Source organism: Salvia splendens, chromosome 10 (genome assembly GCF_004379255.2).
Source record: "Salvia splendens isolate huo1 chromosome 10, SspV2, whole genome shotgun sequence".
Taxonomy (NCBI): Eukaryota; Viridiplantae; Streptophyta; class Magnoliopsida; order Lamiales; family Lamiaceae; genus Salvia; species Salvia splendens.
The window spans coordinates 3,795,045-3,820,350 of NC_056041.1; the positions used below are offsets into that span (position 1 = coordinate 3,795,045).

Consider the following 25,306-nt stretch of genomic DNA (forward strand, 5'->3'; position numbering starts at 1 on the left):
GTGGATGAGATCAAGAACAATGGATGCTGACTCAGCCAAAATCAACAATTAAAATTTGGGGCCAGTTTCTAGCTACATTTAATTTGATACTACTAGTAACTAACTGATTTTGTCATGCAGATAGTCTCATACAGAAATATAAATGGTGGAAACAAGATTATTAATTTTTATATTTCTTTTACATGAATTTTAAATATTATAATAAAAAATAAGTTGAAAAAGTTAGTAGAATACAAATTTTATTTTAATATAGTAATTATTAATTTTATAATAAAATTTGAGTGATGTGTATAGGTTATTCGATTGTTGAGCTACTTACTATATTAAAAAAAATGGATTCTTAATGGCATTGAGGAAGTATTATTTTTCTTTCATGCTAGTAACTTTTAGTGCTCATTCATGTAATTATATTTGTGTGTATATATTTTTATAGAAAGATCCACTCAACCCAAAATCCATATCTGATTTTGTTTGATTGATAGATTTCTTGACCCACATAAAATTAGCTAAAACCCTCCAAAATCTAAACCCTATTTATCTATACAATGATAAATTCAGAAAAACAAAATTTATTGAATCAGACACAAGAAAAAAAAAATTCTTCTTCAATATTCGAAAACCGAGATCACTGGCATGGTAGACAAAAAAATGAAAGTAAAGGTGCTACAGATTAATGAGTTTTTGGAATCTCTTCCCGCCTAAATCCATCATTGCTTGCACATATATTGATGTTTTGCACCGTTAGAAAATCATCAAGATTTTGAAATAAAAAATTCAGTGTTTCCACAGCTTTTATCATTTTCTTATTTCCAGAAAGGAAAGTCACTTGTACAGTAATAGACAGTACAGTAGTATCAAAATGCTCAGAGTTTATTTTTCTACCCAAAATAAAATAAATAAACAAAAAATAATAATAACCGTACATGTCACGGTCCTAAAATCCAATCATCAATCGCCATTACTGGTCCTTCCGCAAAGTTGACAAAAGCTGACTCGATCTCACTACATACTGCTCCATCAAATTGCAATCATCAGCCTATCTTCACTTTGGTAATCCCCTAAATTTGCGAATAATTTATTTACTATTATTGATTATTAATAATAAGTTGTTCCTGATTGGCGAAGCCCAAATGAAGAAAGAATTGTAGTCAGTAGGCAGTTTTATTGATCAATAACACTATGTGGGACAAAGAAAAACTCAAAACTTTTCTGCTAAATTGTTAGTTCAGGTTGGTTTGAAGCAACATCTTTTCCCCCATTTTTCTTGATTTCTGCCTCTGTTGTTTTCAAGCATTTGTTCTCATGAATTGATAAGCATCATCAAGTGTTATGGAGCTTCTAAGTTTAATCACTGTAGTGCTATTACATTTCATGTCTGTGCATACGTGTTCTCTATTATTAATTGGTTTGATTGATGATCGATGTTTATTAGTACATTGTTGATTTGACTGTTTCATTTAGAAAAAAAAGGAGTGGGAAAGGGGTGGATTGAAGTGAACTCTTGCTTGCAGAGTATCTAACATGGCTGGCCACGAAGGGGCTGCTTTAGATTCTAATAAGAGATTAGGAAAGATGGTTTTCGAACCGATTCTTGAGGAAGGAGTGTTCCGGTTTGACTGTTCAGCCGATGATAGGAATGCGGCCTTTCCCAGCTTCTCCTTTGAAAATCCTGTAGTTAGAGATACGCCAATCTTGAATGTCCCAAAAATTCCAACCTACATTCCCACTTTTGAATATGTAATGGCGCAGCAAGTAGTTAATGTTGAGGTACTACTCTTTATCATCATATCTTTCTTTACTATGTGTGGAATTAGTTTTTTTAGGGCTATAGATTTTTTATATTGAAGGGACTGGATAGTGGTGTTATTTAGTTTCCTCCAGGTACCTCTTTCTATGGAACTGGAGAAGTTAGTGGGCCGCTTGAACGAACGGGGAAGAGGGTAAGCCAGCTGATTCAGCCTTTTGATTAATATGATTGATGTAGTAGCAAAAGAAATCTTACATGTATTATTCAATGTTATGTGGATTAGATATTTACTTGGAATACCGATGCTTGGGGATATGGTGCTGGGACGACTTCCTTGTATCAATCACACCCCTGGGTTATGGTGGTGCTTCCAGATGGAGAGGCGCTTGGAGTTCTTGCAGATACAACACGACGTTGTGAGGTAGTTGTTCTCTATTACTGGTCTTGGAAATCCATTTCGATATTGCCTTGACCGGTTATGGTTTAAGCAGATTGATTTGAGGAAGGGATCAAATGTGAAGTTTGTTTCTCCGGCATCATATCCTGTCATCACGTTTGGTCCATTTGCTTCGCCAACTGACGTTCTTGTGTCTTTCTCAAGAGCAGTTGGTAAGTTTAACTTTTCTGCAGCATGCCTGACTAAAAATTCCATGTTAAGATTTCTAGTGAAAAGTTTGCTGCCAAGTAAAAAGGAATTCATCCTTAAACGATGGATGTTGCGCAGTTTATTCACAGTTTCTGTTCTAATTGTTTCTAATGTAAGTTTATGTCTTCAGGAACTATTTTTATGCCTCCTAAGTGGGCCTTGGGCTATCATCAGTGCCGCTGGAGTTATGACTCTGATGAACGAGTTCGTGAGGTACCACTTATCCTGTTATTGATATCATACTTTCCCATCTCTCTTTATCTCTTTGTTGGTTGCTTCCGAATTGGAATTGTACATCCAAGTTGATGTCCAATTTTCTAGAGTAAACACTATCAAGGAGTCCCACACTAAGCTCTCTGTGGAACACTAACTTAATATTCCATACAATATATTACACTTGCCTGCAAGAATATTTCATATCTCAACTGTTCAACCTTTGATTAGCCTACACATTATTCTGATTGCAGATTGCAAGGACATTCCGGGAAAAAGATATTCCTTGTGATGTGATATGGATGGACATAGACTACATGGATGGTTTTCGTTGTTTCACATTCAACCAGGCATGTATCTCATGGTTTCCTTTAATATGTCACATATAACCTTTTTATTCAGACGCATGTAACCTTTTTTTGGTTGTTTAACATTGCTTGTAAGTTTTCTTCAAGCTGAATAGTCTGGTGTAGTAAAAAAGAAATAGACCTTTGTTTATGATTTCTCCTGAAGTTCATTTTCCTAGTTATCTTGCATTTATGACATAAATGGTTGAACACACTTCCACTTCTGCAGGAGCGATTTCCAGATCCAAAATCTCTGGGAGATTATCTTCATGAAAATGGGTTCAAAGCCATCTGGATGCTCGACCCAGGGATCAAAAATGAAAAGGGGTATTTCGTCTATGATAGTGGTTCAGAGAGGGACATCTGGGTTCAAACTGCAGATGGAAAACCTTTTACTGGTATATACATTAGTTTAACTTATTCTGACAACATGCTCATTGTTTGTGGCAGTACCAAAAGGGGGAACAGACTGCCTTTTGTACCATAGATCTTTAACATGTTATTCACAAGTAATTTGTTTGTGTTAAGAGCCATTCGTGTGTTTTAAAGCATTGCTCTATACATTATTCTTTGTCTTTTTTAGGAGAGGTGTGGCCCGGGCCTTGTGTTTTTCCCGATTTTACACAATCAAGAGCTCGTTTGTGGTGGACTGACCTAGTTAAAGACTTCAGTTCTAGCAGTGTGGATGGTATATGGAATGATATGAACGAACCGGCTGTTTTTAAGGTAAGGTCCGAAACTGTTTTTTACTACAAGATTTTTCTGTTTCTTGGTAACATTATTCTTTGTAACAGACTGTGACAAAGACAATGCCTGAGACCAATATTCATAGGGGAGATACAGAACTTGGAGGATGTCAGAACCATTCATACTATCACAATGTACTACACTGGTTAATATTTCCATTGGTCGAGTGTGTTTTGACTATTGTTTCACAGGCTTAGAGTTCAATGTCTAGTAGAACTAGTACACAAACTAATAATATGTCCACTCTGGGAGTTCCAATAAGTTGCTAATCTCAGGTTTATGGTATGTTAATGGCAAAATCAACATATGAGGGAATGATGCTAGCAAAGGAGAAAAAGCGTCCATTTGTTCTTACTCGAGCAGGTTTCGTGGGTAGCCAAAGATATGCTGCAACATGGACAGGCGATAATCTTTCTACTTGGGAGCACCTCCATATGAGTATCCCCATGGTTCTTCAACTGGTTAGTGGTGCATTTAAGCATTTACTTGTGGAACCTGTATCGTCTTACAGCAGTGTATCATGATAGAATATACAAATATATTGTTTCCATAATATCAGCTAATATGTAGCATGATTTGATAAGAGAAGTTATTATGCCCAGGGGCTCAGTGGTCAGCCACTCTCAGGGCCAGACATTGGTGGATATGCCGGCAATGCAACACCTAAGCTATTTGGAAGATGGATGGGCATTGGCTCCATGTTTCCTTTCTGTCGAGGGCATTCTGAAACAGGCACGAAAGATCACGAGCCCTGGTCTTTTGGACAAGAGGTCTGTCCCATTGATTTACAAAAGATCTTGAATCTGTTTTCTTTGATCCAAAAGCAAACGATTTGGTAGTTTATGCATGTTCTATGACAATAGTAGTCTACGAGTAACTGTTACTAACTACATCCCAGATTCACACTGTTCTTGCTCTTTTGACGTCCTTTTTCTGATCTCTGACAGTGTGAAGAAGTTTGCCGACTTGCATTACAAAGGCGATACCGGATCTTACCTCTTCTATATACTTTATTTTATTTTGCTCATACCAGGGGGACACCTGTGGTAGCTCCAACATTTTTTGTTGGTACACACTCACCTTTTGCATTGGATAGATTTACCAATTTGGAATCAAAAGCACATTCTCCCCTGCTTTGTTGTTTATAAAATTTCAACATCTAGCGCAGATCCTAAAGATTTGGAGTTAAGATATCAAGAAAATTCATTTATGCTGGGACCGCTTCTCATACATGCAAGGTATGATATCTTTTTCATAGATATACAACACTGAAATGACTCTGTGTTTTACAATGCTTTTGAAATACTTAGCATCTCTGTTATGCCCGTGTTTATTTTCAAGGTTGTCAGAGCAAGATAATTTCTCACTGGGATTTAACTTTCCTGAAATATACATATTCAATTTTCTTGGTGTTACAGCACTGTAAAGGATGAGGAGTTATATGGAACACCACACAAGTTGCCTAAAGGCATCTGGCACAGTTTTGATTTCGAAGATTCTCATCCAGTATAAATTTCTTAACATATTCTAACGCAGCTGCTTCCTTGAAATCTTATCTGTCTGCAAAATTAGCTGTTCACATACTCTCACTCTTGGTGTGCGTAGGATTTACCAGCTTTGTATCTAAGAGGCAGATCAATTATTCCTGTAGCTCCGCCCTCTCTACATGTGGGTGGAGGTAGTCCCACAGATGATTTGTTGCTGCTTGTGGCTTTAGATGAACACGGTAATATTTCTTCCTAATCCGGTAGTGCACTTTTCACATTGGCATTTTTCAGTAGAAATTCATATGAGAAATAGGCTGTTTCTGTCACATGACTAACACCTGCACCAACGCTTGAATAAGAGAAATTATTGCTTTCACACTTTGCAGAAACTGATAGTCTATCAATTGACTTCAAAAATGCAGGTAAAGCTGAAGGGCTTCTATATGAAGATGATGGCGACGGATATGAATTCAGTAAAGGAGGCTATCTATTGACAACGTATGTTGCTGAACGGCTGTCTTCTGTGGTCACTGTAAAGATTCTCAAATCAGAAGGATCTTGGGAGAGACCAAACCGCCGCTTGCATGTGCAACTACTGCTTGGAAAATGTTCTACGGTATGTTTTTGTCCCAAGAAGTTGTAAATCACGTGAGTGCCACTTCATTTGATTGTCGATGCATCACACAATGCAGATTGATGCGTGGTGTACCGATGGAGATGTCCTACTAATCGAATTGCCTTCTGAAAGCGAATTGTCAGATTTAGTCTTGGCCGGTGAAAAGCAATGGAAGAGTCGAATAGGTGCATACTCTACTTGTATTTCCTTTTGTTTTTGCTGCTGGACAGCTCATTCTAATTTCTATCAACCTTCCAAGATTTTCAATACAACATTTTGTTAAACTAAAGTCAGCATCATATCTGGTCGAAGACCTAAAGTCTTGTGTTGATTGTAGAAAATGCTACACGGATCCCAGACTTAGAAGTTTCGGGACAGAAAGGAACTGAACTATCATATGCACCCATTGAAATTAAAAGTGGGGATTGGATTCTGAAGGTTGTGCCATGGGTTGGTGGGAGAGTTCTTTCTATGGAGCATCTCCCCTCAGGTTATGTCATTACCTAATGCATTTGGTTTTATTTCAAACATTCCATTGTCATTTACTTCTTTATCATCTTAAGAACTTCTGACAAGGTTGTTTCAAATAACTTGGATCATTACGTAATACTCGTTTTCATTGGATGTAAGGGAAATATATTTCATTGCTTCTGAAAAGTCACCAAAACATTTTCATCTTGGTTTTAATTGAGATTCACACAGCCTTCATTGCCAAAGTGAGCTGAGTTTTTTTGTGAGTAACAGTCTACTGTGGTTGAACAGTAGATTCAGGCTCTATTATTAGCTGCAAAATACACACTGAAGGTTGTTCTCCTTTCCCTGATTTAGGGACTCAGTGGCTGCACAGTCGGATTGATGTTGATGGCTACGAAGAATATAGTGGTGTGGAGTACCGATCTGCTGGATGTTCGGAGGAGTATTCTGTCATTGAGTAAGTAAAGCACTCAGATCGATACATCCAATTCAAACATGTTCCAATTCTAGCATGCTAGTTCATTATAGATGGTGAAGGCCAACACTAGGTTCCTTGTGTATTTAGTGTAAGTTTCAGGTATAAAATTTGATACTTGCATTCGCTTTGCACTCCTCAGACGAGATATGGAGCAGGCCGGAGAAGAGGAGGCTCTGATATTAGAGGGTGATATCGGAGGTGGACTAGTTCTAGCTCGAAAGATACATATCTCAAAAGAAAACCCAAAAGTTTTCAGAATCGATTCTGCCATTGTAGCTCGCAATGTTGGTGCTGGCTCCGGAGGATTCTCAAGGTTTCCATCAATACATATACTCTTTCTCTTATATTTTTAAATCTGATCTGACAAAATGAGCCATTAAACTTTGTTTTTACCCAACATTATTTAAAATTTCTATCCTCATTGTTCCAGGCTTGTTTGCTTGCGAGGGCACCCTACTTTCAACTTGTTACACCCTACTGAATCTTATGTGTCGTTTACTGCCATTAATGGTTCCAAGCATGAGGTGTGGCCCGAATCTGGCGATCAGTTTTTCGAAGGGGATTCCCTCCCCGATGGTAAGATACCTTCCTTGATCCCTATAATTATCAAACACGAATAAAAATTTGAACTTATCACCCGATCTTTTCTTAGGGGAATGGATGCTTGTGGATAAAGGGCTCTCCTTGGCACTGGTGAACCGGTTCAGTACCAGTGAGGTGCACAAATGCCTCGTTCACTGGGGAACAGGGACTGTGAATTTGGAGCTCTGGTCCGAAGAGAGGCCTGTCTCTAAGGAAACGCCACTTCAGATATCTCACGAGTATCAAGTAACAGGACTGCTGTAAACTGCTCACATCTACGAGACCAGCAAACTGCGTGATGGATTGAGCAACTAGAAGCAAAGCAGCGAGATTATCATACATGTGTGGTCCTTTTATCGCTTCTATTGTCGTGCTTCTTGTTGCTCTTACCAGTTCAAGTTCACATAAGCCTAAATTCATTTGCTTGCATTTGCTCACACGAAATTTAAGCCTTCTATCCTTGTTTAGTGCATTGATCAAATTATCCGTGGAACGAAAATTGCTTTTATGATTAATCACCGAGTTCTGACCGTTCCTGCTGTTGTTATCTCAATATTTTCATAATACATTCTTGCACAACATAATCCCAATATGATATAAAATCTTATGTTAGTTAAAGAAATTTGTCTGAACATTGTTATATGCTTTTTTTTGTGTTATCAAGAAAACTATGTTTGCTGCTCTGATGCCCAAATAAAGTATCACTTTCATGGTCAAATTCCAAATTATTACAGTTATTTCGTCTTAAGCATTGAAATTCTGCTGATTCATCTCTTTGTATATGTTTAGTTAATAGTAGAAAAAAATGGTAGAGTAATCCTTTGTTTTGTTTTTTTGCTTTCTGCCCTTTGCTACAGACAAGTAGGGGAATTAAGGTTGGTAATACTAAACTTGTTTATTTGTGCTGTTACTCATCCAAATCTTGATCCAACAGTAACTAGTGTTTTTACCTGAATCTCTCTCTCTCTCTGCTGACTTGACTTCCTAAACATTTATCTATATATATAAACTTCATACATGAAGTCTGCACATTACCAAGTTTCACTCCACCACATCATCCAATTCAAGATAAACCTACTGTTTATCTCTCTTGATCCATCATGAACTCAGACGACGACGTTAGGCAGCCTTTCGAGATGTCCAAGGGGCCATCGCCCATACTGCCCCTCCTTCTGGTGGTGGGACTCGGCCTCCTCCTCCGAGGCAGCTCCTCCTCCCTCAGCCTCGACCTCCCCTTGGTCTCCGGTGGGGAGAATGCCCTCTTCACATGCTTCGTCTTCATCCCAATCCTCGTCCTCCTCGCAGTATACTCCACGGCCCACACAATCGTGCTGCCCCTCGCCCTGATCCTCATAACTTACACGGTGAGCACCATGCTTCTCGGCCCCCTCATGCTCATACTCATCATATACCTAGCCGGGGCTTATCTGACCTCCGTCAAGTGCAACGGGGAGGAGCTCGGGTGGGGCTGCATCCTCGTGCTCGGCTTCTTCCTGCTGCACTGGGTGCTATCGCAAGAGAGCCGCCAGTCGGGGGCCCTCGTGCTCGCCATAATGATCTTCCTTTGCTACCACTGCTTCCCTTAGGCATCATCATATATATATCTATAAATATGTTTTTTTTCGAAATACTTGAAAGATGTAGTGTTTATTAGTGTGTTTAGCATAATCCTTGCAGAATTACTACAGTTGTGCGCTGAGTGAAACTCATTTTCATGTGACAATTGCAATAAAGGGTTCAAATTATTTGATATATTCTTTAGTTTCTATTTGAATTGTTTCTGCGTATCATATTTTCTTTTGTTAATTATTTTGCTTTCTTGACGGATGAAGATTGTGAAATGCCGATAAGATAGGTTTCGACATTGAAATTTGTTGAAATATTAAGTCATGAACCATGATGGAGGCGTTGTTCTTAATTTTAGGAAGCATGAAATTGGTTTCATTGTTTGCTTATAAATCAGTTTTACTAAACTTGAAGTAGAATTTCAAACTTCCAAATTTATAAGGCATCAAATCCATCATGCCTGTTTCTTCTATAATTTTAATTTCATAATTAAGATTAAATAATGTAAATTTTTAGAGTATAAATAGAGAAACGAATATCTAAAAAAAGACTATCTTCTGCTCATGAAAAAATAAAGTTTACAAATATTTTTAATTTTTTTTAATTAGTTCGGCAGTATGGAATCCATGCATGAATTTTCCTTTGTTTTATCGAATTCATAGGTGATGGGCCTAATTTTAAACAGGTAACCTACAAAGTGATCATATTAAATTGATACAATATTTAATAGGAGAAATAGCTTCATAAATAGATTTTAATTTATATGGGCGTACTTAATTACGTGACGGCCTAATTTTTAATAGTTCCACATTTAATTTAAATTAAACAACCTACCAAGTGATGGGCCTAATCGTGTAAACAACATTTAAGACATAAATTATATAACTAACTACTCATATGACTGTAGAAATATTTTTCTTCAAATACACAACTTTTAATTTTTTCCATTTATTACAAATCCTAATTTAACCACATCAAAGTTGATTGTGGCACGTGACTATTGAAGTGTACATGTGTAGCCGAAAACGACATATTAGTATACAAATTTAGTGTTAATTGGTGTTCATACATTATTAAAACTAAAAACGATGTATTAGTATGTTGAATTATATGCTAAGTTAATATTTTAAAGATAAGAATGACTTTCAATTAATTAACCTTGTTTTGGATTATATACATGGATTTCAAAATTAATTGTGAATTTGAGATGGGTGGAATGGGAAAATTGATAAGAGATGAAGTTGCAAGTAGGGCTGGGGAAAAATATCGAAAAAATGATATATCGCTCGCATCGTATTGAAAAATATCGAAAAATTATCGGATTTTTGATATATCGTAATTTTCGATACGAAACGATACCGTATCGTAAGTTTTCGATACGATAACGATATGAATTTTCTTATATCGCGATATATCGTTTTATATCGAATATACGATATATCGATATTTTTGATATATCGTTTTATATCGAATATACGATGTATATCGATATTTTCGATATATCGAATTTTGGTACGATATATCGCTTATATCGAATATACGATATATATCGATATTTTCGATATATCGAATTTCGGTACGATATATCGAAATATCGATACGATAACGATATAGATATCCTCCATATCGAAAGTTCAATATATCGAAATTCGATATATCGAAACTTTCGATACGATAACGATATGAAATTCTTTCATATCGATATTTTCGATACGATATACGATACGACGTTTTCGATACGATATATCGTATCGACCCACCCCTAGTTGCAAGTGGGAATTAGGAATTATATTCCTAGGAGCCAAATGTTTGCACTAGATTATAGAATCGCATTGTGATTATGATATGATTTGTTATTTTGATTTGTTTGCTGTTTTGTTAGTAACTATCCTAGTTATTTAGGTTTATTGTAAACATATCTTTCTTATTTTATTTTTCATTTTCTTTTATTTATGAGTAGCGAATCCGTCAGTCATATCTATCGGTAATTTGGAATTTTGAACCACTGCTCATTTTGCCGATACATATAAAAAAAACTAAAGAGAGTTGACTTGGAATATTCTAAATTAAGAGAATCACCCCCCCACTTGGCCAATGATAATTGGTTGGGTTGATTCCAAAGTCTCCCCATCATTTAATTTTAAAGAGATATCAAGATTCCTAATGCGAAAATTCAAGGTGTTTCGATTCATGTGAAAAGAAAAAGGGGACCACATATATAATCGGTATGTTGATGTTTTTGTCTCAAACTACATTAGAAGAAAGCTCAAACAAGTGAGAGTGACATTGAATAATGAGAGATTCCAAATGAGTTTGACTAATAAGAAAATTGTCTGGCTATATATAAATCTTGAAGATGGAATTCCAATTCCAATTCCAATTCCAATTCCAATTCCAATGGCTTCATCTTCTCCAACAAACTGTCCACCCTTTGAATTCTCAGCTAAGTATTATCACGTAAACGGCGGCAGCTGTGTTAGGCAAAGCAGTTTCTTTGGCGGCGAGCCAGTTCTCAATCAAGCCGTCGGATATTCCGTCATCCTTGGCTTCGGTGCCTTCTTCGCCTTCTTCACATCCTTCCTCGTACTCTTCTACTCACTTACTCTCAGATTTTTCACTTTCTTTCTATCTGCATCTTTCATATTTCTTGGTTTCTTGGATTAGGTATGGTTGGAAAAGAGATACGTCGGTTCGCACCATACATCCGAATGGTTCAACACAGCTGGGAGGAATGTCAAGACAGGCCTCATCGCCAGTGTCATTGTTTCTCAGGTAACAATACAACACCATGCTAACAAACACATGTTGTACAGTTTCAACCTCTTTTGTTTGGATTGTGGAGTCTGAAAGGAAGTAAATCAGTAGATGTTTTTAGGCTCCTAATACAATTCCTAGGATTAGGGATCGCTATATTTCCTCTATATATATAAATATATATATAGTTGTTCTCTCATTGCAAGCTATATATGAAATTATGTAAATTCTCTGGTTTGACATTGTTCAAGACGTAGAAATGCATCATATCGAACTGGATAAGCGATTTAGGTGTTTATCGCGTTTTTATTCGTGATTAATTGTATGCTTATTTCCTAGTGGACTTGGGCTGCTACCATCTTACAAAGCTCCAATGTTGCCTGGGAGTATGGAATCAGTGGCCCTTTTTGGTACGCAAGTGGAGCTACTATCCAGGCAAGCAAAGCAAACCCCCACATCACTTCTTTAAATAACCAAGTTTGTACACTTTTTAACACTTTCAATCATGATAAATAGGTCCTCCTCTTTGGAGTAATGGCTATCGAGATCAAAAGAAAAGCCCCCCATGCTCACACCGTTTGTGAGATTGTCAAAGCAAGGTCTACTTGCCTAGTCATTTCTATTAGTACATCTTAGTCACAATCAAATGAACCAACTTGTTGCGTGTTGCTTGCTAGATGGGGCACTGCAGCCCACATCGTGTTCCTAACCTTCTGCTTTATGACCAACATCATCGTGACCGCCATGCTTCTCCTAGGAGGCTCCGCGGTTGTGAATGCTCTCACCGGAGTCAACATTTACGCTGCCAGCTTCCTCATACCGCTCGGTGTCATTGTCTACACCTTAGCAGGAGGGCTAAAAGCCACCTTCTTAGCAAGCTACATTCATTCTGTTATCGGTATGCATCTCTCATTTTCGTAAGTATGTGTAAAACAAGTCTAGTTGTTGCTAGATTGCCCTGTTTTCCCCTGCAGTGCACGTCGTGTTGGTGATCTTCGTGTACCTAGTGTACGTTGCAAGCAGTGAGCTAGGCAGCCCGGGCGTGGTGTACAGGCGCCTGCTGGAGGTTGCTAGCAGGGCCAGGAGCTGCCAAGAACCGACCTCTCATGCGGGCCAGTCGTGTGGCCAAGTTAGTGGAAACTACAGAGGCTCTCACCTCACAATGCTGAGCTCTGGAGGGCTTGTATTTGGCATCATCAACATTGTTGGCAATTTTGGGACAGTCTTCGTTGACAACGTATGTGTTTGTTACGGACTTCAGTATCCCAAATCTGTTGTGTAAAGCTTTCTATCCTGATAGGCTAACTTTTTGGGATGAGTTTTCCCGTTTGGTCTGTTTTAATTCTGCTGATCGAAAATGCAGGGGTATTGGGTGAGTGCAATTGCAGCAAGGCCTTCTTCGACTCACAAGGGCTACTTGTTAGGTGGATTGGTGTGGTTTGCAGTTCCATTTTCCTTAGCTACGTCGCTTGGGTTAGGAGCATTGGCACTTGATCTTCCCATAACCGCGAGTGAGGCAAGCCGAGGGCTCGTCCCTCCCGCCACAGCCATTGCTCTGATGGGGAAAGGGGGATCCGTGCTGCTCCTCACCATGCTGTTTATGTAAGCTCGCCTTCGTTTTTTATTAAGAAAACACCTAATGTTGCGCGTGCGAGTTGGCCTAGTGGTAAAGTAGTAATGTCTGAACATCTAACATTTTAAGTATTATTTTCGGAAATGTGATGAAGGGCTGTTACATCTGCCGGTTCTTCCGAGTTGATTGCTGTTTCTTCGCTATGCACGTACGACATTTATCGAACATACATGAACCCTGAGGCTACAGGGAAGCAGATCCTGAGAGTGTCGAGGAGCGTGGTTCTTGGATTCGGGTGTTTGATGGGGATTCTAGCTGTGATGCTGAACAAAGCCGGAGTTTCTCTCGGTTGGATGTACTTAGCAATGGGGGTGTTTGTTGGCTCTGCTGTTCTCCCCATAGCTTTCATGCTTCTTTGGAGAAAGGCCAATGCTAAAGGTGCAATCCTTGGCACCATCAGTGGCTGTGCGCTCGGAGTCACAACTTGGCTGGCCGTAACCAAAGTGGAATACGGGCGCGTTAACCTTGACACGACCGGGAGGAACGCGCCAATGCTAGCTGGCAACCTCGTCTCCATACTCGTTGGAGGAGCAGTACATGGCGCGTGCAGCTTTGCCTGGCCTCAGGACTACGACTGGGTGAGCACGAAGCAGATCACCGTGGTTGACAAGGAGAAGAGTGAGGTTTCGGATGAGGAGTTGAAGGAGGAGAAGCTGGTTTTAGCAAAGAGATGGATAGTTAGATGGGGGATTGGATTCACACTAGTCATTGCTGTCATTTGGCCTATTCTAACTCTCCCTGCAGGTATAAATTGTTGAAATATCGAAAATGTGAAGTAAAAAGAGAATAGAATGAAACTTGGTGAAGGTTTGGTTGGTCTTTGCTTCACGTATTTTGCAGGACAATTCAGCAAGGGGTACTTCACATTTTGGGCAGTGATAGCGATAGGATGGGGCACGGTGGCATCGGGTGTGATCATAGCACTGCCGTTGATGGAGAGCTGGGCGACGATCAAGATGGTGGTTCTAGGCATGTTCACCAACGATAGGCTGATGGCGAAGATGGAAGAGATTGATGTGAAGCTGCAGACGATCATTTCCACTATTCCAGATGTCGAGAGAATGCGATTGCTGGAGACAGACAAGGCTGCTGGTAATAAACATGCATCACAGATTCAACTTGAGGTTGTTCCACAGTGATGGATTTGCTCTCTTCTGTTTCTTGCTGCTGTTGAAAATTTACTTATGGGAGTAATTTTTTCTTTTTTTGTGTTTGAAGTTTAGATAATCTGTAAAATTGATAATGTAAAATTGTGTAAAAACTACAAGGATTTTGTCGTGAAAACTAAAAATAATGTGGTGGGTGCATATTATGTGATTGTATTCATAGTGTAACTAATTGTATTAGTGAAAAAATGAAATGAAATTTTTGTCTCTTGGTGGATTCAGATTATGTTTCACTTATTAGCAAGGAGATCTGGAGATGTATGTATTCACTATGAAGTTTGCAGTTGAAAAACTGAAAATTACTTTTTGTTTGATGAATGTATCACATGAGTTGGAATCCATTTTATTTTCGTAAATGAAGTAAATTTCATAACAAATGCAAGTATTTTACACGTTTAGTATATAGTAGTCTGACATCTAATCATGGAATTTTTTATCACACACTATGTATGGTCAATTAATGTTTTAAGAGTTATGATGAGTTTTTTTTATTTCCGAGACGCGTGTTTATTTGTGAGACACATGTATGATATTTATGCCCATTTACAAGCAGATAAATACTTTGTATATTAAGCTAGTATGAATATAACCATTTTTTTTGCAAAAAATACTGTTCACATAAAAGATTCAAAGAATGTGGCTACAAAAATTACGGTCAAATGTGAAACCGGAAAGTCTAGTCTACAAATTACGCAGATCTTTAATAACAAAAATTCAAGTAATTTTGGATATCTATAGATCTCAGATACTGAATAGTGAATAGTACCATCTCATTCTTTTCATTTCCCTTTCCATATATCCTTTTCGTGCTTGACTATAATTAAAAACCAACAAGCGTGCTAAGCTTTGCATCTTTGATGCAACTTTTATATTCACACTTTTGAAATGCTTCCACCAACTCGATTTAAGAGGTGGATATCTAGTTTCGATTAATTTTTATTTTTAATTTTACGAAATACATGTCATAATGAATTAAATTTGAATTCTGCAATTTTAGTTATGTAGTACCAAACTATATTTGAACTCAACAACATGTTACTTTCCCTAAAAGGCGATATGTCTAACTGCCCATGTGAACGGCAAACTGAACTCATACACACTCATAAATTATTTATATTATACACTACTACAAAATAAGCCCAAGGTTTGATCCATTTCAAATCATTTCACACTAAGACTTACAAAATTTATGAGAGTTTAATTTTTCCATCGTGGGATGTTGGGTTTCTTGTGCATGATTGAGCAACAAAATTTGGAAATATAATCTCCTCTATTTTGTCTTCATCATAGATTTATTGTTTCTAAATTCTAATCCACTTGCACCTATCAATTTTATTAGCCTTATACATATAGATGAGTTAGGATAATCTAAAATAAACACTAGTAAATACAGAAATGGTTGATAATGATATAGTACTATATGTGAGTACCATTAGAGAGCAACATTACCATTAGGACCTTCCCATTCTTTCCGCCCCCTCTCCTATTCTTTCCCTTTCAACCGTGTTGTTTTCCTCCAATTATTATTCACTAATTTATTTATACTTACTTCATACATATATATATATGTCAGTTTGAAGCCATATTCTCTGCCGCCCTTTTTCTTTCTAGCAAACACCAATGGCTGCCGACGCAGGAGATAAAACCACCGCCGCCACCTCCGCTATTCCGGCCAATCACAAAGCATCCGATCCTACCGTTGTTGCCGGCGATGGAACTCCTCCTGCAAATACTAAAACACACGCTTCTCCCAATTCTATCGACCAGGTATGTAAATATGTCTGTTTATTTTACTACTTTTTATAATATTCGATAATAAATTGGTGCTCTGGAATAAATGCTATTTGACCCTATGAGTTAGTTCTCTTTTCTAGAATTATTATCTTTTAATTTTTTAAGTATGGGTTGTTTGATGAAATTTATGTAACATTTGGACGTTGGAGTATTATGAGTAAGAAATATAATAAGTACTATTTGAGGATGCAATAGTTAAATAAGCCTAAAATTAACTGATTCATCATAATAAATAAAAGATTAACTTAAAGCCGCAGCCCGCAAGATTACATTGAAAAATAGGTAGATAGGACCCTATATTTTGTGGCGGTTTGGCGTATTGGATTTTGCATCTTATTTCTTGATTCTATATTTCTAATTTTCTATCCAACTTTGAAAAATGTGAAATTTTAACATACTAAATGGAGTTCATTTTAGTTCATTTTTCACCGTACATATATACTACTATCATCCATTGTAATAACAAGGTCGAATTATCAACAAATATACTCCATATTTAAGAGTTTTAGTAGTACATATAGTTTAAGGAAATAGGATTTGTACATGGATGACTCTCTAAAGTAAAAAGAGTCAGATTTGATATGATTTTTCGAAGATTTCACTATTGCAACTTGTGGTTAACTACTCCTTTTTAATTCATAAACTATAATTAAGTCCATGATTATGCCACCAAATTTTCCCATTTGTTGGTTTGTACTTGTAGCCATACATAGAGATATGGGAATTATTGATTTTGTGATCTGAATTATTGATTATTAATTGTACTATCAAACATGATGAGATTTTAATATTTATTGTCACGTGGACATGTGATGTGTTGTTATCAATAATTTTATCACTCCCACGCTTACATGATTTGTGGGCTTCTTTTCCTAGTTATGATACTGTGCCATTTTGTGTTCAACTTTTTAAAGTCAAATGAATAAAGTAGAGCATTCCATAGAAGTGTCGATTGGACCAACAATATTTTACTGTATAGCAAACCTCCATTTAACATGTGAATATTTGAATATTTTGAGGTAATCAATTATACCTCAAATCCTCAATACAATTTTGGTGACTAGAAGTTTACAAGAGATTAACTTCTACAATGCCCAAATATTTTAGGTAGGGGGATGGGAGAATTTCTGTTCAAAGTTGAAACTCTAGTATGTTGTATTCTGAACTATAAGTACTTCCTCACCTCCAGAAAAATATACCATCAATTTTTTATTTGTCACACCTCATTTTCTGAAAAATAAATCATTATTAATACATTACATTTTTTAATGCTCATTATTAAATTCAATTACATTTCCACTATATATTTTTAATGCTCATTATTAAATTCAATATATTTTCACTATCTAAAATTCGGTGAGACCTAAAAGTGTAGTATCTTTTTTGGGTTAGAACTGATTGATAGATCTTAGGCTTGAATCCATGATGTTGCAAAACCTAAAGATTGGACTTGGTGAATGTATGTATGCATCATATTCATATCTTACCTCGTTATTGTCGAATCACTCTGAATTGCGATTGAATGCAGAAAGCGAGGGACACTGAGAGCACTCCAATCCCAACCGAAATGGGAGCACACAACAACGGCGATTACATAGGAATCAACATAACACCTTCCCCTCCATCAAATCATCACACCCACCGAAAAGTATCAATGATACCTCTCATTTTCTTGATCTTCTACGAGGTGTCAGGAGGCCCCTTCGGCATCGAAGACAGCGTCGGCGCCGCCGGCCCCCTTGTCGCCCTAGCCGGCTTCCTACTCTTCCCACTAATCTGGAGCGTCCCAGAAGCCCTAATCACCGCCGAGATGGGCACAATGTTCCCCGAAAACGGCGGCTACGTCGTCTGGGTGTCCTCCGCTTTAGGCCCTTTTTGGGGCTTCCAGCAAGGCTGGATGAAGTGGCTTAGTGGAGTAATCGACAATGCCCTTTACCCTCTTTTGTTTCTTGATTATCTCAAATCAGGAATCCCTGCATTGGGTGGCGGTTTGCCTAGGGTTATGGCCGTCATTGCCTTGACAATTTTCCTCACTTATATTAATTACAGAGGCTTGACGATTGTGGGATGGGTTGCTGTGGTTCTTGGTGTTTTCTCTGTTCTTCCATTTGTGGTGATGGGCTTGATTTCAATCCCTAAATTGGAGCCCAAGAGATGGCTTGTTGCTGATATCCACAATGTTGATTGGAATTTGTATCTGAATACTCTGTTTTGGAATCTCAACTATTGGGATTCGATAAGCACTCTTGCTGGTGAGGTTGAGAGCCCGAAAAGGAACCTTCCGAGGGCTCTGTTTTTCGCTCTGCTTCTCGTTGTCGTCGGGTACTTCTTTCCCTTGCTAACGAGCACGGGAGCGATCCCCTTGGACCGGGAGCTGTGGACTGATGGGTATTTTTCGGATGTGGCTAAGATCATCGGTGGCGCGTGGCTGAGCTGGTGGATACAGGGGGCTGCAGCGGTGTCGAACATGGGGATGTTTGTGGCGGAGATGAGTGGGGACTCATTCCAGCTGCTCGGGATGGCGGAGAGGGGGATGCTTCCGGAGGTTTTTGCTAAGAGGTCGCGTTATGGGACTCCCGTGGTGGGGATACTGTTCTCTGCTTCTGGGGTGGTTTTGCTGTCGTGGCTTAGCTTTCAGGAGATTGTGGCGGCGGAGAACTTCTTGTATTGCTTTGGGATGATACTGGAGTTTATAGCGTTTGTGAGGCTGAGGGTGGTGGCGCCGGGTGTGGCCCGTCCTTATAGGATCCCGGTGGGGACGTGGGGGGCTGCGGCCATGTGTGTGCCTCCCACTGTGTTGATATGTGTGGTGTTGGGATTGTCGTCGCTCAAGGTGATGGGGGTGAGCCTCGTCGCGGTTGCGCTGGGGCTTGTGTTGCAGCCGTGTATCAAGCATTGTGAGAAGAAGAAATGGCTTAGATTTTCTACTATTTCTAGTCTTCCGGATATTCATCGTGAGAATGAGACGTTGATCCAGTGAAGATTGATGATTCCTAGTTTAGGTGAGACTAGATACTTGTCACAGCACGTGGAATTTTGTACATGTGACATAATGGAAATTAAAATGAGAATATCTGTTTATTAGTTAGCTGAAAGTTTTCATTTCATGCTATAAGATCTAACTCTCTTACAACAATTGGCTTGGTATATGTGTTTCTTCATGTCTAGAAATAATTTCAAATTTCACAAATTTTCAATTCAAGAATTAGTAGTTACTTCCTTGCTTAAAAGATCGTCGACCAATACCATCACATAACATAACATGATGCAGACGTGACAACATAAACATAAAATCTATACCCAAATAAAATGGAATTCAAAACCTCTAAGCAAATTTTTCTTAATTCTACCCTAATTTAGCTATTTGATATAGGCCTATACACAATTCTACTCATTAACAAGTCATGTGTAGTAGGCCTCTTTTAAATGAACAGCCCATATAAAATAATTTCAATTTAACAAGCAAAAACCAGCCCAATTGCATCTCTTCACCATTGCTCACCCACTCGTATCAATTCAAGTATCACCATCTTCTCGATTTGTCTCCTTCTAACCCCTCTCATTTCTCTCTCTCTCTCTCTCTCTCTCACAATCTCACGCAGTTCATCTTCTTACGCTATCGACCTCAACTCAGCAAATCAACAAGTCATTATTCCATTTGATCCGTAAGAATTGTGCATTTTGTTAATAGGGATTCTGACTGGTAGAAGATTTGTGTGGCACTGAATTATACTTGTATTTTAGTAGTATAAAATTAACTGTTTTTTTGGGAGCCCAAATCTTAGTCTCCAATTATATGCGCTTTAACTGCAAGTTTGAGCAATATCCGATAGTTACAGAATACAGATATGTTGCTGCACTCTATTGCCAGGAAAATGCTAAAAAAAACGTGCCACATTATTTGTTTGTGGAAGCCACTTGATCAATCAATCTTCTCTGTTCCTTCCACAGATTACATGGATGTGTTTATTTTCTCAAATTGCATTGAATGTAAGCATATGAGGTCATTCGGCAGATTTACCTATTGTATTGAACAAAATAATAGCTGTTGATCGATTGTTTTTCTTTATTGGAGTAGTAACTGTTGCTTCTTAGTTCAAGTGTTGTATATGTTGTTTGATATCTATTAGACCAGCTACTCAAAATCTGATTGCTATACGAGAAATGGTTATAGATAATGTAGGACAGGAAAGACAAGGTTTCTTTCAAAATCATATATTTTCCTTTACTGTAGCAGATTCTTAGTAAGTTGACCATAAGCATAGATTTTCCCATAATTTGGGAAATATGATAACTTTTTGACAGCTAGGTTTGCGATACGTGTCATTTTCGCCTCACTACCTGCTTACCCTTAATATTCCTAAAAGAACAGTTCATCACCAGTGTTTAGTTCACATAACCCCCTCATTATATGGGGTAATAACAGTACCTCTTCAACTTCTAGTTTTCTGACATGTGCCAGGTCTGCTGTGCGATCATATTCCTAAGAATGCAAGCATCATACATTGTGAAGCTTATACGAAATCAACCCATGGCATGGATAATATTAATGCATATTTGTGTACTAATTTCACATCTAGCAGCTGGATTGGTTGATTGTATTAGCTACTTAACAACGACAATGCTTTTATTCTTGTGGCCTAGGTTTACCTATTGAGCTAGCAACTGCATTAATTATAATTGTTACAATGAGGCAATCATTTTGCATTATCTACTTTTTTCTCTATGATTTTTTTGGGAGTTTACTTTTTTTAAAGTCCCATGGTTAAGCTCTTTTAATATATATACTATAAACAAAAGAACTAAACTATGTAATTTTATTTTAGGGCAAATGATTTTGTTGTTGGTGGATAATGATTAGGGTGTTTATTTAAATCAATAATCATATACATTTATTTGTAGTTGATGAGACTGACGGTTCACTCGGAACTTGATAGGGATAGATTTTTATGGACAGAAATTTTCAAGCCTTAATGTTGTTTCTTCCTGCATAATTTACCTTTCCTCTAATCTATCTATAGATCTTATAAATATAAAAGAGGTGGTATATACAAAGGAAATGCTTCTTTTTACAATTTACATGATGATTAGTTTTGAGCATCTGTCATAGTAAATGCTGAGTCAGTGTTCTTGCTCAATTGATTGATATATGTCTGCAGATTTATACTATTAGAAAATAAATTTTACAGTAGCTGCAGATCTCTATGTACTTTTTTTTTCTTTATTGGTGATCATGTCTTCTAACTGTAGTTTATCGTATTGTCTATTATATATTGGATCAGCTACAGAAAAGTCAGATAACGTCGATTTGCTGAGCTTGATACACATTCACCAGCTGTTAACATTGGTCATTTGTTCTAACTTCTGTATTCTGTTTCAGATATTCATTTTGGAAGTGCTCGTTTCCTCTCTTTTCTTAGCTTTGTTCTGCTGTTAGATTTCCTTATAAAGGAAGGTCTCCTGGAATTTACGTTAATTCACATGGATCTTGGCAAAATGAATGAAGCGAAACCTCAAGTGCAAGCGTTTTCCTGACGTGGAAAGAGAATATCACAAGTTCTGAGATTTTTCCTGTTGGCGGGAGCAGACTTCGTTCAATGCAGAAGGAAGAAGGTTAGTAATCTGTTTACTGGCAGAATTGGATGTTGTCAACAAATATAGATGTTATTTTTGGTAGCTCCACAGTTCTCTCTCTTTCTACATTTCTTTTAAGAAATACAACCAAGATGACTCATTACTAAAAATGAAAACACCTTTCATCTCTACTTTATTCCCTCTCTCTTACTTTACTCTCTCCACTTAACACACAAAATAAATCTGCATAAAAACTCGTGCCGTCCAAGGAAGGGGTCAGTCATCTCCCTTGGGACGGAGGGAGTACTAATTAATTTAAAAAATTTCCTTCCTATGATATATGTTCCGTTGCATGGGGGTTACTGGTTAGTGTGTGGTTCACGTCAAGAAAATTGTCTTTTGATGTGATTTAGAGCCCCTTATAGGACACTCGCCTGCAATTTTGTATTTTATCTAAATTTGGAAGATAGTGATGAAACTAAGATGGGGTGTTTATAGGCAAAGAAATGAGGAAGAGAATAAGTGCATCACTAGGCTAGGGTTGGATCATGGTTGGTTGGAGCAATTTCGAAATTGATAGTAGGGCTGGTGTCTGGGTGACACTGGCTAAGTGTAAGGATTTGACATTTTAGAAAGTAATCGTCAACTATCAATATGTATTCAGTGGCAGGCTGGCTTGTATCTATTTCTATATGTTTTTTATTGTTTCCTTCCGGAAAATTCTCTTCGTTCTATTTTATCTAAACTAGAAGAGTAGTTTTAACCTGTAGATTTGTTGAGTCTTATTAATTGACCTTCCATAAATTGAGCTATAATTGTTTCTTCTTTGACTGTTAGTTTTACATGTCAGTTTCCGCTGCAGGATCAGTTGATTTATATTATAACTATAATGCACCTGAAAGAACAATGATACAATCATGGATAAGTATCTTAGCACCTCGTTAACTGATAGTTTTATGATACTCTTCACTTTTGGTGTATGATCATTTTCCTTAAAATGGTATCATCCAGCAGTGGTGCGCTATAAGAGAAAATAGTGTGACACGTGTCAGTTTTGACGCATTTTCCACAAATTCGAGCAGCTGGTGTTTGGGTGACACTGGTTAAAAATTGAGCTATATTATTTCTTTTTTTGGCCTCTAGTTTTACGATACGTGTCAGTTCCGCCGCAGGATCTCAGTTGATCAATATATGGAGTACTTTAAAGGACTATAAAGGGAGGTGTTAACCGGTAGCTTATGATGTAGGAACATTTTCCTTAAAAAGTAATCATCCTGCATTGGTGCAGCTATAAAAGGAAATCACCCTGTCGCATTTGTATTCCATAACTACATGACGTAAGAGTTGACATTTTTTGAAGTAGGGGCTTATATATGCATGTTCATGGAAGCCAGGAAGTGCTAAATCTAATTTTGTATATTCGATTTGGCTTAGCTTTTTCTCCCGGAAAATTCGCCCCTTTATTTACGTAAGCTAAAAGAGTAGTTTTAACCTGTAGCTTTTAATAAGCCTTGTTAAGTAACCGCCCATAAAAGCAACATTATTTCTTTATTAACCACTAGTGTTATAATAGTTGTCAGTTTTCCCACAGGATCAGTTGATCAACATTATTACTTTAATTCACCTCAAAGAGAAGTGTTGAATGACGGTAGTTTAGCATGCATGGATCTCATACTATTAGTACCTCTTCAACTGCTAGTTGTATGACATGTTTCAGTTCTGACGTATGATCATTTTCCTTGAGTTTAAGCATCCTGCATTGGTGCAGGTATAAGAAGAAAGCAAAGAATGTCATGAGTAATAATATTATTTGCGCCGCATTAGACTGCTAGTTCATGACACGTGTCACTTTTTCCGCATTTTTCACGAAATGCTAGGCAGCTGGATTGGTTGATGGCTATAGCTGGTTAAAACATCAATGCTATTATTATTGCTAGGCTGACACATGTGATTTCAATTGTTTTAGGTTTGCGTTGTTTAGTTTTCTTGTGGCTTTTATAGCAGTATCACATTTACTCTCTTACATATATAGTACATTGTGCATAAGGAATTACATGAGGATATCTTACGGTTTAAGTTGAAGATACATGTATTGAATTTTTATATGGCAGCTCTTAGCAGCCTTATCATTCTTGAAATATATTTATCCAAGTAGTTGACTTCCGAATGAGGTGGTACATACGTATGATTTATTATTTGGAGCTTCAGTCTTATTGAATACTTGGATAATTTTGTTATATCATGGAGTTTCAGCTTTGTATGTATTCCTCAAATTACGGAGTTCTTGAGGCTATTTTCTTTCTTAGTTCATTGATACTGACCTTGATTTACATGAGGGCTTGTTGGGATTGATTCCAGTTGCACTAGGCATTTTTAAAATATTTTTTTATGGAAACAAAAGGAAGATCTTTTCTGATGCCCTAATATGGATCGTGATACTCAATTGTACACCAATATCACAATATTTTCTTTTAATGGTCAATCATTTATCAACATTCTACATTTGCCTGGTTCTAAAAGGATTTTGGCCTTGACAATCAATCATGAGGAGATACTAATGACTCTAAAAGTTTGACAGCAGTAGCAATATGTGGTGGCGAGAGAGATTACAGGTACACTATAGTTCCAGTATATATTTTTCTTCATTTGTTGGTTCTTAGCATCATAGTGAAGCCAATTTTCTAATTTACATGCAATTCAGTTTGGTGATGTTGTGCTTCACTCAAAATATTGATAATTTGATTTATAGGAGTAAAAAAAATTGGTGGGTGGGGGGCTTAAGCCCCCATTGCTCTCTTAGCTGCTCCGCTACTGTTTTGATGGATGTAACAATTTTGAGCTCGTTTAAACATTCCATTCTTCAAATACTCAATCTTAGTAGTATTCATAACTTAGACATACCAATGTCTATGAAGCTCAAAGTCTATAATTTGCAAAATGGCCATTGTTTCAGTTTGTGATGCATCAATGCTGTCTATCTATATCTTCCATCTCTCTTCTGTCTTTATATTTAGAATGTTTAGACTACTTTTGCTATTTATCTCTTTTTTGCAGGATACTTATAAGCAAAAGCCCGGCTTTCAGGGTCGGTTTTCCTTGCTTTGGGTGATGCATTGTATTAGGATGTGAGCTCTACGCGGTAATGCTTATGCACAGTGCTGTTTTTTGTATGAACTATTTTTGGGGTTTGGTAGGCTCAACAAGTTATGTTGAGAATTTCTTGTAATATTGTCAATGAAATATTTGTTCTAGATATTCTCTTTTTTTTTTTATCTCTATGGACTGTAAAGAACCGAATGGATCAACTGATAATAAAGCTTATGATTTTATGTCACCTATCAATAACAAGGATGGTGTTATAGAGAGATGCAAAATTTGTTAAATGTTAATATACGATTAGAATATATCTTGATAAGCATGTGTCTAAATGTAAATGTAAAAACCCCAATATCATATTTGTCCTCTTTTTTTTCTAAGATATT

General features: G+C 37.4%; 3 protein-coding genes and 1 long non-coding RNA gene across 10 annotated transcripts; all 4 read left to right on the top strand.

Moving 5' to 3' along the window:
• Positions 1-927: 927 nt before the first annotated feature.
• LOC121752320 (alpha-glucosidase 2-like) lies at positions 928-7,868 on the top strand. 4 transcript variants are annotated; one of them, XM_042147320.1, is made up of 23 exons: positions 928-1,050; positions 1,512-1,767; positions 1,872-1,940; positions 2,031-2,168; positions 2,239-2,356; positions 2,524-2,606; positions 2,861-2,956; positions 3,183-3,351; positions 3,537-3,679; positions 3,748-3,834; positions 3,976-4,161; positions 4,303-4,470; positions 4,648-4,768; positions 4,869-4,938; positions 5,119-5,206; positions 5,306-5,426; positions 5,610-5,803; positions 5,880-5,988; positions 6,141-6,293; positions 6,632-6,734; positions 6,895-7,068; positions 7,186-7,331; positions 7,408-7,868. In XM_042147320.1, the coding sequence occupies exons 2-23, from the start codon at positions 1,522-1,524 to the stop codon at positions 7,599-7,601; spliced, it is 2,976 nt and encodes a 991-aa protein (XP_042003254.1). In that variant the 5' UTR covers positions 928-1,050; positions 1,512-1,521; the 3' UTR covers positions 7,602-7,868. The 4 variants fall into 4 exon arrangements, with proteins under 4 accessions (XP_042003254.1, XP_042003256.1, XP_042003253.1 ...); XM_042147319.1 differs by lacking the exon at positions 928-1,050 and adding an exon at positions 1,064-1,229; XM_042147321.1 differs by lacking the exon at positions 928-1,050 and having other exon boundaries at positions 1,634-1,767; positions 1,882-1,940.
• Positions 7,869-11,218: 3,350 nt separating this feature from the next.
• On the top strand, positions 11,219-14,677 carry LOC121753359 (urea-proton symporter DUR3-like). Its single transcript, XM_042148642.1, has 9 exons — positions 11,219-11,486; positions 11,568-11,675; positions 11,997-12,092; positions 12,174-12,256; positions 12,335-12,555; positions 12,632-12,894; positions 13,021-13,259; positions 13,385-14,034; positions 14,131-14,677. The coding sequence occupies exons 1-9, from the start codon at positions 11,301-11,303 to the stop codon at positions 14,427-14,429; spliced, it is 2,145 nt and encodes a 714-aa protein (XP_042004576.1). The 5' UTR covers positions 11,219-11,300; the 3' UTR covers positions 14,430-14,677.
• A 1,264-nt stretch (positions 14,678-15,941) lies between these two features.
• On the top strand, positions 15,942-19,338 carry LOC121750113 (probable polyamine transporter At1g31830). 2 transcript variants are annotated; one of them, XM_042144572.1, is made up of 2 exons: positions 15,942-16,223; positions 17,779-19,338. In XM_042144572.1, the coding sequence occupies exons 1-2, from the start codon at positions 16,077-16,079 to the stop codon at positions 19,228-19,230; spliced, it is 1,599 nt and encodes a 532-aa protein (XP_042000506.1). In that variant the 5' UTR covers positions 15,942-16,076; the 3' UTR covers positions 19,231-19,338. The 2 variants fall into 2 exon arrangements, with proteins under 2 accessions (XP_042000506.1, XP_042000507.1); XM_042144573.1 differs by lacking the exon at positions 15,942-16,223 and adding an exon at positions 16,295-17,709.
• Positions 19,339-19,742: 404 nt separating this feature from the next.
• LOC121752046 lies at positions 19,743-25,158 on the top strand. Of its 3 annotated transcripts, XR_006040234.1 has the most exons (4): positions 19,743-19,915; positions 21,631-21,863; positions 24,345-24,436; positions 24,879-25,158. It is a non-coding gene; the product is annotated as an uncharacterized LOC121752046 (long non-coding RNA). The 3 variants fall into 3 exon arrangements; XR_006040233.1 differs by having other exon boundaries at positions 24,345-25,158; XR_006040232.1 differs by having other exon boundaries at positions 21,631-25,158.
• Positions 25,159-25,306: the final 148 nt, after the last annotated feature.